At 45.0% G+C, this 18,223-nt stretch overlaps 1 protein-coding gene across 3 annotated transcripts in view; it reads left to right on the forward strand.

Annotated features, from left to right (window-relative positions):
* LOC120902166 (protein artichoke) overlaps positions 1-18,223 on the forward strand; it is a 97,845-nt gene that overhangs the window by 68,693 nt on the left and 10,929 nt on the right. For all 3 annotated transcript variants that reach the window (XM_040310708.1, XM_040310710.1, XM_040310707.1), the window contains exons 5-6: positions 13,019-13,129; positions 13,850-17,141. In XM_040310708.1, the coding sequence (XP_040166642.1) occupies positions 13,019-13,129; positions 13,850-17,141 (3,403 nt within the window). The remainder of the gene's footprint in view (positions 1-13,018; positions 13,130-13,849; positions 17,142-18,223) is intronic.

An 18,223-nucleotide genomic window follows, 5' to 3' on the forward strand; every position in this document is an offset into this window, starting at 1 on the left:
TGAAAAGCTTACAAAAGCTCGAAGCACAAAAACGTATAATGAACAGCAATATGTTTTATAATATACAAAAACTTTTTTTTTACAGTAGCGACAGTACTGTTTTGTACTGTTTAGTATTTAAAATTAATATTTAGATATTAGCAAACTTTATGTAATTTTCGAAGATGCTATATAGCTGGACACATCTTAGATGTATTCCATGTAATGTGTTTTTTAGTTCAGCCTTTTCTAAAATAAAAAATAGGCAAATCATACTCAAAAGTTCATAAAAATCTTGAGGAAGCTCTCATTGTTCGACATACGCGGCTATTGGTATTAACTATGATGTATTGTTTTGCTTGTGATTGTAAAATACTACAAAATATCCTTAAAATTCAGCGAATTGTTAATTAAAATCATAGAAATGAAAAAAAATAGTAAACACAAATATTTCAAGTTTTATTTAATTTTATAGCTTAGTAGTTCTCTCCTCTTGCGCTTTCTTTTAAGATCTTTGTTTGTCATTTGTATTTGTCATTTTTCAATACTGGTCATTTATTCATATTCAGTCTTTTGATACCTGAGCAAGGAAATGTGTATATTGTTTAATTAATTTTGGGGTGTCAGTTTGTAAAACAATTAACTTCATCATTTATCATTATTTACATACATTTCATCATTATTTAAATACTAGCAATACCAAATCCAGCGAATTGTAACACCCGACATGCTAGGTGTATAACACTACTTCACGTTACCCCATCTTGCTAATGTTGCCACTCTACTCACAGAACCACTTACGGTAAAATCGTACACTACCGCACAAGCGTGATTCCGATTTGCACCGAGCACAGCGCAAAAGCTTAATCTATTGTGTTGATACGTACTACGATTACGAAGCGGAAATGGAGATGGAGAGTGCAAATGACTTTACCAGGATTTTTGTGTGCATCGTACGCTGTGCTAATTTCAAACTGCTTGACGTGATTATTTTTGACGCAGCAGTCACTAACTTTGTCAAACTGTCACGGCAATGTACATGACTTACATGCACCGCTAATGCACTCGATCCATTTGTGCAATGCACGGGGTCGGGTCAAGGGGGGGTTGCATATTCTTAATGCACTCTGCTCCCGGAATGGTTTTGGCGTCCGCGGAAGGATTTCTTCTGCCCGCGTTTTGCACCGCGTTCGCCCACACGTACGTTATGCTTCGCGCTGTACAGTGCGCAAGGAAAGCTTATACTTTGTAGTAGGGATTCGACGCGTGTGTGCAGTGTTAGTGTACCAGTAGGGCTACCGACCAGAACAGCCACGGTACGAGTTTGCCGGGGCCAAGGAACATCATACACCAGAAACACAAACACTTCCGGCCCACGTCATGGCGGGCTACTTCCGTTTCGCTGTGGGTTGCTCACACACATTCACACGCATACACATGCATACATGCACACTATTGCCGAGTGGCAAACCGCACGTTTCGTTGGTTTGGTTCTACCCTTCTTTTTTGAGACGCTAGAAAGGGCCGGAAAAATCAAAGTAAATGCATCGTAAACCATAAATGAACCGCCCGAACCAACCGAGTGGGGCGTTAGGAGGCGAGCGAGGAGCAGAGGAAACAACCTTTTCAATGGAATAGAAGAATTTTCAATCCAACCCACATCTTGACTAAGAAAGTAGAACAAAAAATGGGCAAAAATAAGGGCACTGTGGAATTTATAGAATAACGCGACAACCACAAGAATCGTTTGGATGTATATGAATAGTTGGAAAAATACGACAATTCGACATTTTTTGTCATAAGTAGTCCACTGCAAGTTCAAAAAAAAAACTAAAATTACATTAATTATAAATTATAAAAATATGTCTGTAATTAAACCTGGTAATGTACAATTAGTCCTACGATCATATAATAAATAAACATGTATTTTCACAAAGAATTAAAGTACCAGCCACACCGTCGACCCCTACCGGGAGCCCTTTTCGACGGGTAGTCTATTACAAACTGCTTGCTTGGATGCACTCTGCACACACTTAGCGATCCTCGCTAGCGTGTGCGTCATAGTGTGCATGAGTGCACTGTCGTTTCCAGAACGTCGACCAGCAACAGTGTAACTGTCGCGACAAGTCCCGGGCTCAGCACGTCCGCCCACAACATATATGATAATAATAATCAAATAGCTATAATTTAAATTAACGTTAAATTCATAATCTTCGACGATCTTCATAGAACAAATTAGAAATGAAAAGCATTCTGTTATAATACTTTCAATAAGCTCTGTTCAAACCGCACTCTTATAGGAATGCTAAACTTTTCATTTAAAGGACTTCGATAATAAGGTTAATTTAGCTACACGTTTGGTAAACACATTAGCTCCCACAAACCGTGTAATTTATATGCTGTATTCGTGAGAAAGCGTCATTGGAAAGCTGAAAATTGAGCTTAATTTTTAAAACGGCTCTGAAATTATTATTTTTTTTTTCCAACGAATGAAAATAAAGGATGGGAACAAAAAACCAGTGACATTAAATCCACCTGAAGACATGTTTATCTGGACAGATAAATAAAACAAAACATTAAATACACGAGTTCTTATACACATCTAGCTTACACAACATATGGAACGAATTTCACAAAAGTGTGTCTCACTTCTCAAAGGATTTTTTATATTTTAAACATAAACTCAATTTATATAAACGACAGCGAAACTAATTCCCTAATGATCAAACGAAACATTCGCGAAACGTAAAAAAGGAATGTATCTTGGAAAACAAGGCAGCAAGTCATGTGCAAAAAAAAAATAAAACAGCCCCATAACCAAGCAATGGAAAACAATGATGCTGCATTAGAAGCGAATGCTCTCTGCATCGGGATCAAGCTTAATGCCAGTTGAGACGTTACATCGTCCCGCATGCATGGATCTCTTGTGCGAAGGCAACGAAAAATGGATTTTCGTTGTCGATTGCCACTGCCCCCTGATGCCTGCGATGCAATGGGAACAACCCCTAGGGAAACAGCTGGAACGCGGCAAGACGCCACAGCCCACCCTCTCGCTCCGAATGCCAAACGTTTCTATTTTCGTTGGCATTAATACGAATCACGTCGAGTGATCGAGGAACACAGCATGTAAACCTGGTTAGAGCGGCACGCGAGGATAGAATCCAATCCGCTACAAAAGCGCACACCCCATCAAGTCGATCGAGGACCCAGTGCCATCCCAGCCCTGGGCTAAACCCGAAAGGGCACGACAACAAGAAAAAAACCTCGTATAAATCTTATCTCCGCGAGGCAATCGAAATTTCTTTTCAATTGTAAAGCAATAAAGATGTACAATCTCTGATTTCTGGTGCAGCAGGACCCTCCTTGCCTGCGAGTGGCACGATTTCGAACGCTGCAGGACGACCCCGCACACTACTCGGAGATTGCATGTCACGCGGCGTGGGGGTGCCTAGCGGGGAGATGATGAACTTTTTCCGTTGTTATGGGCCGTTCGTTTTGCACGGGGCGTTTTATTTTCTGCCCTCGGAAAATGTGCGGCATCCAGGGCATCCGAGCGCGTTCTAGCAGTCGTGTTCAAAATTGAAATATAAAAAAAAAGGACGAGGCAAATTTTGCAAACTCACAGAGCGCACACAACCTTACAGTCTGCACCAAAAAGGGGGAGGGGGAAGGAATGCATTTTTCCCTGCACAAAAGTCCATTTTCTTCTTCTCATATTTTTCATCTCTCCGTGCGCATGGTCTGACGCAGTTAGCTTCACTCAAGTGAATCGAAACAAAATTGTACCTCGGCACTTCTCGGGTACGGCATGGCATGGCAAATGGGAATCAAGGAAAGGCGTTACCGGCCAGCCAGCCAGCCAGCAGCAAGAGCGAAACAGTCAAAGAGCCTGGAATGCCTCCAGGAGCACAAATAACGGAAAGAGTAAATCAAGGAACACTCGACACGGTAGAGTGAAAACAAACGGGGAGGAAACACTGCAAAGGGAGAGCGGGCAGGAAAAACAAAAAAAAAAGGGAAAAGGCAGCACCTCGTCGTGGTCAAAAAGTTCCTGATAGCATCTCCAAAGTGCAAGGCCTTTGTGTGACGAAGTTGTTGATGTTCGCTGTGAGTACGCTCCAAACGTACGCCATGCATGCGCACCGGAAACGAACTTTTCGATGACCCGTTTGCGGGCCGGGCCGGAGACGGGGAGCAGAGGGACGTTGCTTTAAAGGGTTTAAAGGTCCTGTTCACCCCTTGCTACATCCTCTAGTGTCATAGAAACTGCAATAGTAGTAGTAGTAGTAGCAGCAGTGGTAGTGTTTCATCTCAAACTTTCCACAAATGATACGGTCAATAGTTTTCATGGTTGAAGGGGATTGAATAAGATTTGTAATATTCTATCAAGTACACAGACAAGTGCAGGCAGGCAGGCATGTTGGATTGAAGTGCTCTGTTTACTGCGTACTCTGGGAGGGACTTTCTCATTGTAGACAATGTAGAACTCTCGGCAGCACTCGGTGTGATTAGTAATGCACTGTTTGCCATCGGAATGAAAGGAACACGGCTTGAGAGATTAAATTCCGTACTGCAAAAAACGTCTGACTTTATTTGGATAAAGGACTGTGTGCGATTTTGTTGTTTAACCTGCATTACTGCATTTCAACCTGCAAGCTATGTTTACAGAATAAGTTAGAAGCTTTGAGCGATGCAAACACTTTTGGTTATTATGTTTGTTTTAAAACTGTTTCTGCATGCAATTGCCAAAAAAGGGTTTGTTTTTCGACCGTGTTTGTTAAGTACCCGTGGATTGTTAAGTACCAAATAGTTTCTACAATTTGGTAACCAAATGTAACAAATTTATCTCAAACGTTCCTCTTTTGTTGAACAGTGACCAAAGCTTCTATGATGTGTTTGACTGGGCGATGGCATCCTTATTCCAGGAAATAGCACAACTTAACTTATTAAATATGTAATATGCAACAGTTCCGCTTAGTGTCTGCGTAATGTTCCTGAAGTTTAGCCAACAGTCAAAATTGCCATTTTTCTTTACCTAGACACAAACAAACCCATGCAGAATACAAAGTTTTGCAAGATTCTCGGAACTATCCATTCCAGGAAGCTTCCGTTCACCAGCTCTTTGAGTAGCAATAACAGTGGAGCGTCTGATTCTTGCAATGTTTACTCCACAAGACCGAAAACGGTTTAGGTAAACGTCCGTAGCAATTTTCGGAAAGGAAACTCATTGTTTGATAGGGTTTCCTTTGTTTCATCGCCGTTTGAACCAGAGCGAGTAATGTTTGCCAAGACCCCCAAAACTAATCTCACCCGTACTATTGAATGTTCTTTGCATTTCTTGAAACTGGATTTGGTTCAAAATGGAATCGTATTGAATGACTAAGATGGTAAATATTGCCTTGTTTCCTTTCGCGGAATACAAGTGAACAAGATTCATGATAACTCTTTTCATTGTCCACTTTTTCCATTGATTTCACTTCCAGAATACGATGAACCTTAGAAATTCTTGGTTTTTACAGTTAAAGTGTTATTTACGATACCTTTGTCTAATGTTGCCAGTCGGAAAAGTCGGTGAATACAATACATTCAAGCTCCTCGTTACTCTAGTTACTCCCAAGGAAGACTGATGCCAAAATGAGCGTGCAGTTCAGAACAGTCTAGCGCAGCGGTCGGTAAAGTCCGGCCCGCGGACCACATGCGGCCCGCCACAGCATTCAATCCGGCCCGCGAAGGGATTTGACTGATTTTGAAAGATGGGAAGAAACGATTCGTACACAAATGACTGAAGATCTTTTAGTATTCTATATTATACCTTCGTACTGTTTCAACTTTAATTAAAGTACTATGGAATGACGGACCGTTCAGTATGTTCGAACTCGAGGTCAATATCCCCGTAACTTTTCCATGACAAAATATGCTGGCTGTAGAAGAGAACTAGAAAAGATAATTTCTTTACATTTACATGTGTTGAAAGGGAATTATTTAAGCGTACTAGCACAAAGAGTTCGAGACTTTGCGAATTGCCTTTCGTCAGTAATTAGGAATTTTCACCATGGTGAAAGAAGACATGCATGATTTAGGTTCTACCTTCGTTTTTATACAATTCCTGCTAAGTTTTCGCTACAAAATTGTTAGAGTAGAGTTTTTGCATCACGTTGGTGCAGAAAAAATCGATGGGACACAGGTTGCGGACTAGGGTGTTATATCGAAATTCTGTCGAAAATCACCTGAAATGCAATGACTTTTCGCGTAATTGTTTGCCACTGCGAAGCCAGTGGATGCGATAACTAATTCCTGATCGGTTTCTTCATGTTTCCCAGCTATTATTTTACTGTTTGGAGGGTTGCATCGATCTCCCGGTCCAGCTAACGCAGTAATTATTATTATTATTATTATTATTATTATTATTATTATTATTTATTAATCTTCAACGGGCCGTATGGCCTAATTAAGATGTAACAGTTCAATAAAAAAAAAAAAATACATAGCAAAAACAAGATTTGCATCGCAATTCACTGCGGCCACGGCAAAAGCCGGAGACGTTCCTTGAAGCACTGAGTTGAGATGTCGAAGTCGAAGCAATCCGAGACAGTGTTGAAGACAGCCGACATGCGGAACATAGGGTCTGACCGACCAGCACTGGAACGGGGTTGAGCGAGCCGTAGAGTTTCTCTAGACCTAAGTGTTCGGGATGGTGCATAGATATCGACTCGATGCAACAATGGCGATGAGTCGATAGAGCCATTTAGCAATCCAGCGATGAAAGAACACTGTGCATTGCGTCTTCTAACCGAAAGAGGTTCAAGGCCTAGAAGACGGCACCGCGCAGCATACGGAGGAAGATTATTGCGATCCTGCCAGGGAAGTAGGCGTAGGGCATATCTCGTGAGCTTACGTTGAATCGCCTCAATTCGAGCAATTGAAGAAGCGGTAGTAGGGCTCCAGACTACGCACGAATATTCCAGAACCGAACGAACGATACAGTTGTACACAGCTTTGATGCACATGGGGTTGCGGAATTCATTAGTTGTCCGGATAACCACGCCAAGTAATTGATTTCCTCTGGCTACAACGTCATCGATATGCTGTTTAAAGTTCAAACTAGAGTCAAGCAGAACGCCCAGGTCTTTGGCATGATTCTGTCGATTAACTGCAGTGCCGTCCATGAAGTAGGTCCCAGTCACTAATGTAGCCACTTGTCCCTCTGTCTTCATTTCAGCTTCTTTTGGAACCTCAAAAATGAACCTGTGCTTTCTTTCGATGCTTTGATTGTTGCCTAATAGTGCCAAGATGTTGGTGACCAAAATGCCGAAACGGGTATATACGACGTCCAAAAAATTCCGCACGGTGTCCATTTTGGACGCCACGGGGTGCCATTCTTTGATCGCGCACGCTTTTGATTCACTTTTTTGGCCATCATGGTTAGAGTTTGACTGATAAAGATGTCAAATTTTGTCTGCTAACTAATGGGAAACTACTACTCAAAATGCAATTAACGTTTTGTTAGTGCGGGTTAAGAAAACCCCTTGAAAAATCGACAATTGTTGTCCATTTCGTAATGCAACCGTTATGTGATATTAACATTATTTTAACATCACAATAAGACCATCGAAATGAAGGTCGCAAACGAAATTTTATGATTTTATGATAAAAAAAAAATATTTTAGGTAGGTATTATCAATTTTTAACCATGCTTGGATAACACAATTATAGGAAAACAGCAATAATACCAATCGCATTGCTTGATATCATTAACCAATTATTTTGTTTCTAAAATGTTATACTGTAATAATTAAAGCACAATAATAGAAAATCCGCATTCTCCCGGCCCGCGGCTTTAGATCATTTACTAAATTTGGCCCTTTGCCTCTAAAGTTTGCCGACCGTTGTTCTAGCGTGTTTTTGTGCAAAGATAGTAAGGTTTAATCCGGAAAATAATGTCTTAAGTTTATCTGCACAGTCAGTTCCCGAGTAAAGCGATTTTCTTTTATAATAACATTGAGGTACAATTTACTTCGAGAGCTGTCAAATATAAACTATATTGCTTTTTGAATTAAATCTAATCCTTTAATCCGAAAAACCTTACCATCGATTAGCGCGTATATTTGAGTAAAGGGAATAGCTTGGGAACGCTTATACCGTGTAAGTTGGCAACCGATTGTAAAGTTTTAATCGAATGAAGTTAAATATCATCCAATTTGTGAATTGACATAATCGTCAATTCATAACAATGAATAAAATTCCCCCAAATTTTCAAGTTGCGGCTATTCATCAATATTATTCAAAATAACAATATTCAAACTTGAACTTCAAAAGCACTAAATCCATTTATTTCTGCGTCTAACTGAGCTATTTTATAGAGAAGCCATAGCTAGGGAAAAAAGGAGAGCAAAATATGCTCGTGTCTAAGAAAATATTGTACCTAGCCAGCAGAATTGATTCCCGAGCTCGTCTAGCCGTTCCACTGACTGCGCGTTTTCCCGAAAGACGAAAGCTTCGGTCTATTTCAATTTGCCGGTCGTCGATTGTCAATTTACAACCGCTTTTAGCTCGTTTATGCTTTGCTGGTACAAAAACACGGGCATGGAAACGAACGAACCCCTCCACGGTAGCACACGACCGTCCCCCGATTTGGCATTCGTGGGACGGAACATCGTTCCATCACCGATGTTTAAGGTATGCGACAGTAGCAGTAGGCAAAGCGAGCGCCCACGGAAATCCGTCCACGCTTTGGGGATAAAGCGGGATTTTTTTGCCGTTCTGGGCTTCTTCGTACCTCACACACAGACACAGACACACACACACTCAGCCAAAGAGCGAAGGATAAATTCCATAGACGGATCGGCGAACAAATCGGTCGGCCAGTTGGCCGTTCCGACTGTGCTGGGGTGTCGTTCCGTTAGGGGCTCAACATTCCGCCCATACACGTCTTAAACTATGCCGACCGGGTTTCCTCGACCAGTCCAGGTGCTGGCACGGTGTGGCGCAGGAGCAGGAAGAGGCCATAATATCAAACATAGTTGATCTTCAGTCCGAAGCTGGTCCAACCGCAGCGCCGATGCGGGCTGGCCAATTTGGCCACAGCTCACCGACCCGAGCCTTTTTCGTGGTGGGCTGGAGGCGAAGGCGATATCAAATAAAGGAGATTTAAAATACAATTTAAATTTGCATAAAAACCATGAATAGATATGATGGCATATATTATGCGATGCTTTCTTTTCCCGGACGTTGCGCCGGCGCTGCTGCTGAGGAAGAGGAATGTACACATGCCACACGTCCGAGGGGCACCATGAAGTGCCATGGAACCATGGAGTATGACACAATGCTTCTTTGCGGTGCCGCCACGTTCGCCCATTCCCGATCCTGCATGATGCGGTGTGTTACTTTTCGAGCGGAAAATATTCCCAGCACAAAAGGGCACTCGGTTAGGGATAGGGCCGGGAGCTGGAGGGGCTGTTTTCCGCTAGCTTTCACGATGATTCCCTGGATAGGCTTGACCGACCGGCTTTCTGCTGACTCGTCGTACAGCGAGCCTCAGAGGGGCATCGTTACGGGGCTTTGGCATAACTTGCAGCAAAACATTTATGCCCGTCGTTTTTTTTTTTTTTTTTGCTGCTGCTACATGACAATGATCCTCCAACGATCCAGAACATACTGACAGGACCTCTTCTTACGAAGAAGGCTAACCCGTCTTTAGTCGCAAGCTGCATCGCAATCATGATGCTACGGTTCGAGCGGATCGGGGCGCATTCCCTGGTGCCTTTGGCGGGCACTGCATTTCCATTACAAGAATGGCAAGCCGATGAAAATTCCATCGCAAAGTGCACTATGACAAACGACAATGACAACGATGACGATGTCGACGCCACCGACAGGCTGTGTACTGTATGACGCAGCAGCAGCAGCAGACGGGCGCTCTCCGGAGACACACCAGAAGACGGCGGTACAGTCACGAAAGTCAAATCGTTTCCACTGGATAGTTCGCACTTTGCCTTCACGCTAACGCTTAAGCTTTGCCTCCGTTTTGCTGTGTGATGGGCGCTTGGGAAAAGAAAGGCCCCATATGCATTGTGCAAAAGATCGAACGGAAATCTCGCACTGGCAGCCCGCCTAAAACAGGACCGGCAGGAGTGGGAGAAAGCCGTTCAGAACGATACACCGGGAGCGTATGTGCTGCTGCCGCTGGCAGTGGCAAATCCGTACAATCGAAAATGACGCATCGTTTCGCCGCCCGACTGGTACGGCAATCGGCAACCGATTCGGCAGCTTAACGAACGTCACTTTGATTGTCGGGTGTCACTTTGCACACGGTGCCAGATTGCCACTGCCTTCCCGTTCCGCCGATCGAGAAGTGGAATCGGGGAAATCCAAACGAATCGACGGAAGAATTAAAACTGATTTACTGAAGCGAACCGGTCGAGACCAATTGTGGTAAGTTGATAAATTAGACAAAACCTTCGCACCCCGGATCGCTTGGATCCGCATCCGGGATGGTGGGGATGGGAGTGTGCCTCAATGGTGTCAGCCAACTCACAGCCAACTCACGAGAGAGCGACGAAAGGAATCGAGAATGGCAACCGATGGTTGTCAATGAGCTTTTTCTGTCACCGGTGAAGTGATAAATTTGCAAAAGGAAGTGACATGTTTGCACTGATTAAAAATTTATCACATTTAACGAACGAACAACAGCGAGATGGAGCTAACTTGGAGCGAAACATTAGTAACTGGCAAAATGGTTCTTAAATATTAGTAATGACAAATGCCCAAAATATCGCTTTTTGTGTTATAAATTTTATTGTTTTATCAATAATTATTAAAGCTAATTTTACAAATTACTTGATTTTGTGGACAATCTGTGGTAGCTAAATGAGCAAAAAAAAAACCATATTCAAACAACGTTATACAACATGCAAAGCCTGCAAAACTGTATCTTTTCAATGTTTCCGGCCCAAACGCCCAACGATTGAAAATTGTATGTGTGTGTGTATTTGCTTAGTAAATGGAAAATTTATAGCCCCGTTCCGTTCGAAAACGGCTCCCCTTAATTTTGGAACATTCCAACCATACAAACATACCCCCTGTTCCATGCTACAGTCACACGACGGACAGAAGATGCAGCCGTACACCGGAGAGCGAGATGTAAAATATTAATAATTCACCTCACCGGCACAGAGGTCTGCACTTCAGGTCTGCACTTAACCGATCCAGTGTTCGATGTTCGCTCATCAATGTGCAGGAAAACAACGAAATTCCACATTGTAAAGGATGCAGACGAGCCGAGTTGTTGGGAAAATCGTTGGGAACAGAGCAGTGAAAAAAAGGGGCCAGAGTTTTGGGCAGGAGCAGGATGATGGTATGGCTTTGTGTTATTAGTACATCAGAGCAGTGTCTGTGCCGGTGTTTGATCCACATTTTCGACACAAAGTTTGTCCACACAGGCTCGGATGTTTTTCGTCCCGTAGAGAATCATTGTTCTTGCACTTCTACCATGGCAACAGAACACAGAGAACAAACGACTCATCCGTGTTTGGTTTGATTCGAAAGCCACTCATGCGGATGAGATACCTTGTTGTTGCGGTGTGTGTGTGTGTGTGTGGGTGCATGCAAGGCTTTCGGCTACGGATGTCGAAAATATCGTGCAGTTTTGTGCTTTATACACAATTTTACAGCGAATTTGTGGTATCGTTCAACACATCATTCATGGAATTTAATGTTGGATGGTTTGTATTTATCGCAACAAAGAAAGGGATTCAAATCGAAGATCACAATTAATGCCAGAGAACGATGCATCCAGTGGTAATTATGACTTCTCGTAGAAAAAGCTACGTATGAACAGTTCCGTGCTAAACCTTGTTTGTATAGACGATTTTTGGAAATTGTGTGATTGGTTTGTGTAACATTCCACTTCCAACTCCGATGCACAAACATCCCACGAAGCTACCTCACACATGATGTGGATTGAGTGGTCCGTTCAAACCAGAAACACGTTCACTACCATCCTGTGTAAAACCAGCAATCAAGTGGCATTGCTCTAATTTTGCCCACTCCCAATTCACTCGATTCCCGGCAATTTACTGATACCGTCTACAGTGCGCTTAACCGAACCCGAAACTCCTCTTCTCCTAAATCTCCACCAGATAGGGCTGATTTTTCTAAACTTATCCCTCTGTCTCATCACGCTCCTACAGTCGAGCCTTCGACCAATCGACTTCCGAACATTGTGTGCTGCACAAACACGGTTCGAGGCCCTATGTCTATTTCCGTCCTATCCCTACCGGGCACTACCGAGCATCGAAACAGCGACCATCGGCTAATACCATCAAATGCTAGGCTATTGAATTAGCTTCATCTTCTTATCGGCCGGCCCGCATCAACATGTTTTTGCTGCCAAAGCCCACAGGCCAAGACAAAATTCCAGCCCCACCCCCTCCCAGTAACTGGTCAAGGTGTATGTAGCGGCAGAGGTCAACGGAGGATAACTGCTAACGGCTAAACGGTCCTGGCCCAGTCCACTCAGAGACGTATCCGGGGTAAGAGAGAGAAAGAAAAAAAAAAACAGCTATCGCCAGCAGTGAAAAGCCGAGAATGCATACAGTCAAACAAATGGATTGGGAAATTTGATTTCGTCCGGTAGGAAAAACAATTTCCAATTTAGTTTCGTTTCGTTCGCCCTGACCCGCTCGCACTCTCCCGGGCGGTTTTCTTGCGGGCGAAATCTCCCTGCCGTCCGCTCGGATGCTGAGGGCAAAAAGGTTTTTTACCCGGAACATCGAAAAACGGTGGAAACGAAATAAAAGAAACAACAGCTGGCTGACAGCCGGTGGACGGTTGCATCTGTTCCGATCGATTCCGCAGGGCCCGCGGGCAGGCAGACAGGCAGGATGCAAATACTTTAGGCGAATGAGTCTACTTCTAACGTGCACCGCATGTTAGTTTATGTGCACACACCGTATTGCTGATGTCTACCTTCATCCTGCTTTCGGACAACCAATTTAAATCCTTTTTTTTCGCTTCCGTATCTATCTCTCTTTTCCCACAGCTTCATGCAGCATTCGCTGGTGTCACTGGATCTGTCCGACAATCAGTTACAGGGACTACCGCTGGATTCACTAAAAAATGTCCACACGTTAAGCCGATTAGTAGCTCAGCGGTAAGTATGGGCGTGCTTGGTTGGAAAAACGTATTCCGAAAGCGGGAGCGAAAATAGCGCTGCGGTTTATCTCAGCTTCAATTCTTTTGGTTTGCGTTGGATTTGTGCGAAGGCGTTATACAGATTTTTGATTTTTGTTCAATGCAGTACTTTTTCCCCTCCAACCTGGACTAACGCAAATTGCGTTGAAAACCAACACCAATCTTACACCATTTCAGAAATAAAGGCACACAAAGCGCTTTTGGGCCTTTATTATTTCCGTGTGAACGAATTTGTTTGCACGCCAAACAGAAGCTGCTTGAATGTATTTTTTTTTTTTTGACACTTCGCTTGACTGTGGGTGGCTCTTAGGAATCAATCAAATTGAAATTAAGGCAGCTCTTAAGAACCATTTCGATGGTTGCATTTATTTTCACAAAGAAACTGTTTGCCCACAATTTCAATGGATTGATTGAATGTCAAGAATGTTTACTAGAACAACATCCTCTACAGTGAAGTTTGATTGATTGTTGAGTTTTTTTTTATTTTGTTGAGAAGATGATCCTTCACGTATTTGCAAACAATTCACGTTAAAATCAACTCTGCCGAAACATGGCGATGAAGGTTGGAATATTTGAATGTTTAACTAATTTTACATCCATCGTTACTTGGAACTGACAATGAACCATGCACAGCGCCGTCTAATGATTTCTTTTTTCCCAAACCATTATCCCCAAACAGAAACAACATCCACCATCTCGATGGCAACTGGGGCGGGCTGGCGGATTCGCTGCGCAGCCTGCACATTTCGGGCAACTCCATCTCCGAGGTATCGTTCTACACACACGACGAGAAGCGTCAGAACCATACGGCACCGAACTCGCAGGCATCGATAATCAACGCGAAACAGTTCTCGCAATACCCGCCCGGTACGCCAGGGATGGGGCAGCAGCAGCAGCAGCAGCAGCAACAACCCGGTGCCACGGCGGTCAACGGCCAGCAGCAACAGGGCATCAAACCGTTCGCCAAGCTGAAAAAGCTCGTCTGGCTCGATATCAGCTCGAACCGTATCGCGCACATCAGCCCGAACACGTTCCCCAAGTCGCTGGTAACGATCGATCTTTCCAAGAACATTCTTTCCCAATTCCCGACCGCCTTCCTCGAGCATCTGCACGATCTGCGCGTGCTGTCGCTGAAGGATAATCTGATAGCGAAGCTCGACGGTAGCCCCGACCCGGCCGGCCCCACCCGGATACGGCTCGAGAAGCTCGACCTTAGCCTGAACCTGGTGGAGGAAATTCCACCCCTGCTGTTCAACGGCAGCGTGCGTATAAAGGCAATTAATTTTGATAAAAATTTCATCCGCCACCTCGAGGCCGACACATTCCAGGGGCTGAACATCGTGCACATGGTGCTGGCATTTAACTTTATCGAGTCGATTGACGATGGTGCGTTCGGTTCGCTGGAGAACAGCTTGGAGTATTTGGATCTGGAGCGCAATCGGTTGACGGTGGTGCCGTCCGCCATTGGGCGATTGAATCGGTTGCGCTATCTTTACCTAACGTCGAACGAGCTGACGCACATTCCCGATCAGCCCGAGCCACTGCTGCCCACTACGCTGAAGGTGCTGTCGTTGAGCGGAAATAACTTTACCGCCATCCCGGTGGACGCTCTCTCGAACTGTACCGAGCTGTCGTACCTTAACATGGGCTACAACAAGATCGCAGACATCGAAGAGAATGCGTTCGCCGGCTGGGGCTCGAACTTGCAGACGCTGCTGCTGCGCAACAACAAGATCACGAGCCTCAACTATGGCGCGTTCAATGGGCTGGATACGATCAAAGAGATCAGTCTCAGCTTTAACGACATCCACTACGTCCATCCGAATGTGTTTGATAATGTTTCCTCGACACTTAAGATTCTGGAGCTTTCGTTCGGTATCTACCGAGAGGAGTACCCGGGCGAAGCGTTGGCCGTGCTGACTGAGCTGATGTGGTTGGGACTGGACAATAACAATCTGAAGACGCTGCCGGACGGTGCACTCTCAACGTTGGGACAGCTAACGTACGTCAATCTGGCGTTCAATCGAATAGTTGCCATACCGCGATGGCTTTTCCGGTCAGACATTCATCGAAACTTGGTAGAGATTGATCTTTCGTTCAACCAGCTCGAAGACTTACCGAGCGCAACCTTCGACAGTTTGGAGCTAATACAGATTATCAATCTATCGTCGAACAAACTGCGCACGATGCAGAAGAACGCACTGCACGATCTGCCGTACCTGACGTACGTGGATCTGTCCTACAATGTGCTGCAAAATATAAGCGAAGGAGCATTTAGCTATCTACCCAGCCTGCTGAGCGTGGACCTGATGCATAACGAGCTGGCCACACTGTCGCTGAAAGTGTTTCGCCAAGTGTCGAACGCAACCACACCGATGCGGCTGAACATTAGCAGTAACGCGATCGAGTTTCTGGATGGAGACGTTAACTCATTGCTTTACGTGTACTCGCTGGATGCCAGCCACAACCAGCTGCAGGACACGACCGTGTTTCGTGCGTTGGCTTTTTCGCTGCGCATACTCTACCTGAACTGGAACAACTTCACCACGCTCGGCAACCATGCGTTCGGGGACCTGCAGATACTGGAAATACTGAACCTGGCGCACAACAACATCAGCTCACTGCGGCGGCGCAGCTTTGCCGGGTTGATGAACCTGCAGGAGTTCGATCTGAGTCACAATCGCATCGAAAGCTTGCAGATTGAACAGTTTTCACCGCTGAAAAAGTTGCGCCTGCTGCGCCTCAACAACAATCGATTGCGCACGATCCCGCGCGATACGTTCCTGAATACGCGCATCGAGTTTTTGGACCTCTCGAACAATCAGTTTGTGGCGTGGCAGGCAACGGCATTTGCGGACATTGGATTCACGCTGCGCTCGATACAATTTGATAACAATTTGCTAGAGTTCCTAGATCCGTACATGTTTACCAGCACACAGTTCTTGTTGGAGCTAAATCTGGCTGGAAACTTGATAAAACTCATCCCTGATAATGCGTTTGCAAATCTGAACAATTTGACGGTGCTGGATCTGAGCTACAATCAGCTTATGCCGGTGAACTTCCGCGAGCTGTTCGTGAATGTGCCGCGTCTGCGGGTGTTGAGCCTCCGGTCGACGGGGATCTATCGGCTGCCGACTCTGGCGCTGCCCCAGCTCGCCTCGCTGGACGTTAGCAACAACAACCTGCAGGAGATCGACTCTCAGGAGGAGCTGTTTTTCCTTCGCGAGCTGCACATACAGGAGAACAAAGTCAACAACATCTCGAACCTGCTGCGCAATCTACCCCCTGCGCTGCGCGTACTAGACATCTCGCGTAATCCGATCCGCAAGATATCGTTTCACGATTTTGCACTTTCTCGCCGGCTCGAGGAGCTGTTCATCGAGGACATTAAAATCGTGAACCCGGACATCTTCATCAAGCTGCACAATCTGAAAAAATTGCGCATCAGCGCACAGCACAACTTCAGTGAGTTGGTGTCGAAGTTGCGCGGTTTGCAGGAGCTGTACGTCACCATCTACGACGAACATCTGGGCGATGGACTGTTTACGTCGCGCATGCACGCCAACACGAAGCTAAACGTGGTGGAAATTACGGGCCGAAGGTTGGTGTCTATCTCGAGCAATGCCTTCCAGGGGTTGGCACGGAATCACGATCTGAAGCTGCGGATACGCAACACGATGGTGAATGATTTGCCGCCGGGCGTGTTCTACGCGCTGAAGTACATCCCCCGGCTGAGCATCGATCTGTCGGACAATCTGCTGGCGGCGCTCGCACCGGACAGCTTCTACCCGAATGCCAGCTCGTGGGATGCGGTGGGGACGCGCAGCGTCATCGGCGGGCTGGACGTGTCGAACAATCCGCTGCAGTGCGAGTGCGGGTTGGTGTGGCTGGGGCACTGGTTGCGGCGCTGGTTGCGCGAGACGGCGCAAGTCAACTTGATTCCTAAGGACGAAATGAAGCAGATGATTCGTGTAAGTAATAGATCATTTGGTACAAATTTTGAAATAGATTTCTTACTCGTATTTTGACTGTCGTAGTTGAAGCTGGTGAGGTTCTACGTAAATTGTATTTCCAGTTATCGACAAGTCTTCATTTCTTCGAAGAACTGCAATTTATAAATAATCTGTTTGATCAATCGAAATCCAAATCAGAGAGATTTCATTCATGTTCTACAACAGAGGTAAACTTTTGATTATCAGCTCTACGCTTCGCTCCAAAGAAATAAAACCAGAACCCAAAACTTCGTGTTGCTGGAACTGTGCCAAAGCCAAGCCACTATTCACCCACTCCGCAAGAGGACCCTTTGCAACTGTATCGAGTTGATTAATTACAGCGTTGGCTGGTTCTTCAATCATCTGCAGCGCTGGGGCGAGCACTGCCCCGCGATAAGGCAAATCGATATGACGTGCTGTTTCTTTCCGCCCGATGCTCTGGTGTCTGGTTGCACTGTGATAAAGCAAAAAAAAACACAGCTCTAACGACTCACACAGTCTCTCTCCGGCGCGCCAAGCCAATCGTTGTATTTTGTCGTAATTACGCCGTTCAGCACAAAACACAACATCAGACCAAACTGGGTGCACGGCAACGGGGAAATGGGGGGGGGGGGAGGAAAAGCGCTTGCAAAATGTAAAGCTAATCTGGCGCCACACTTTGTGTTTTTGTTCGGATAGAACCACCAGTACCACCGGTGCCGTTTTCCTCCCCCTGTCTGCGCACCATACACTCTTTTATTCTGGAAGTTGATTAATACGAAACGACATCCATAATTTATGCTTCCCGCTTCCCTGTAATGATGCTTTTGCGCTGGTGCCATTTTATTTTGATGATGCGTTTTTGTGCTTTATTTTTCGAGCTTTCAAAGAATCGTACGATCGTTTTTGCGGGAAAGTTCGTCCTCTCGCCGCAGCAGCTAGTTAGCATTGTGGTTATATTGCTTTCCCCCATTTTTTGTAGTTGTTACCGCTAATGGTGGTGATGGTGCCTGTGGTTGCAAGTGTTTTATTAATGAAGACGCTAATAAACAGCGCAGGATGTTGGTTGAAGGCGCTCAACG

The sequence above is a fragment of the Anopheles arabiensis genome, chromosome 3 (genome assembly GCF_016920715.1).
Source record: "Anopheles arabiensis isolate DONGOLA chromosome 3, AaraD3, whole genome shotgun sequence".
Taxonomy (NCBI): domain Eukaryota; kingdom Metazoa; phylum Arthropoda; class Insecta; order Diptera; family Culicidae; genus Anopheles; species Anopheles arabiensis.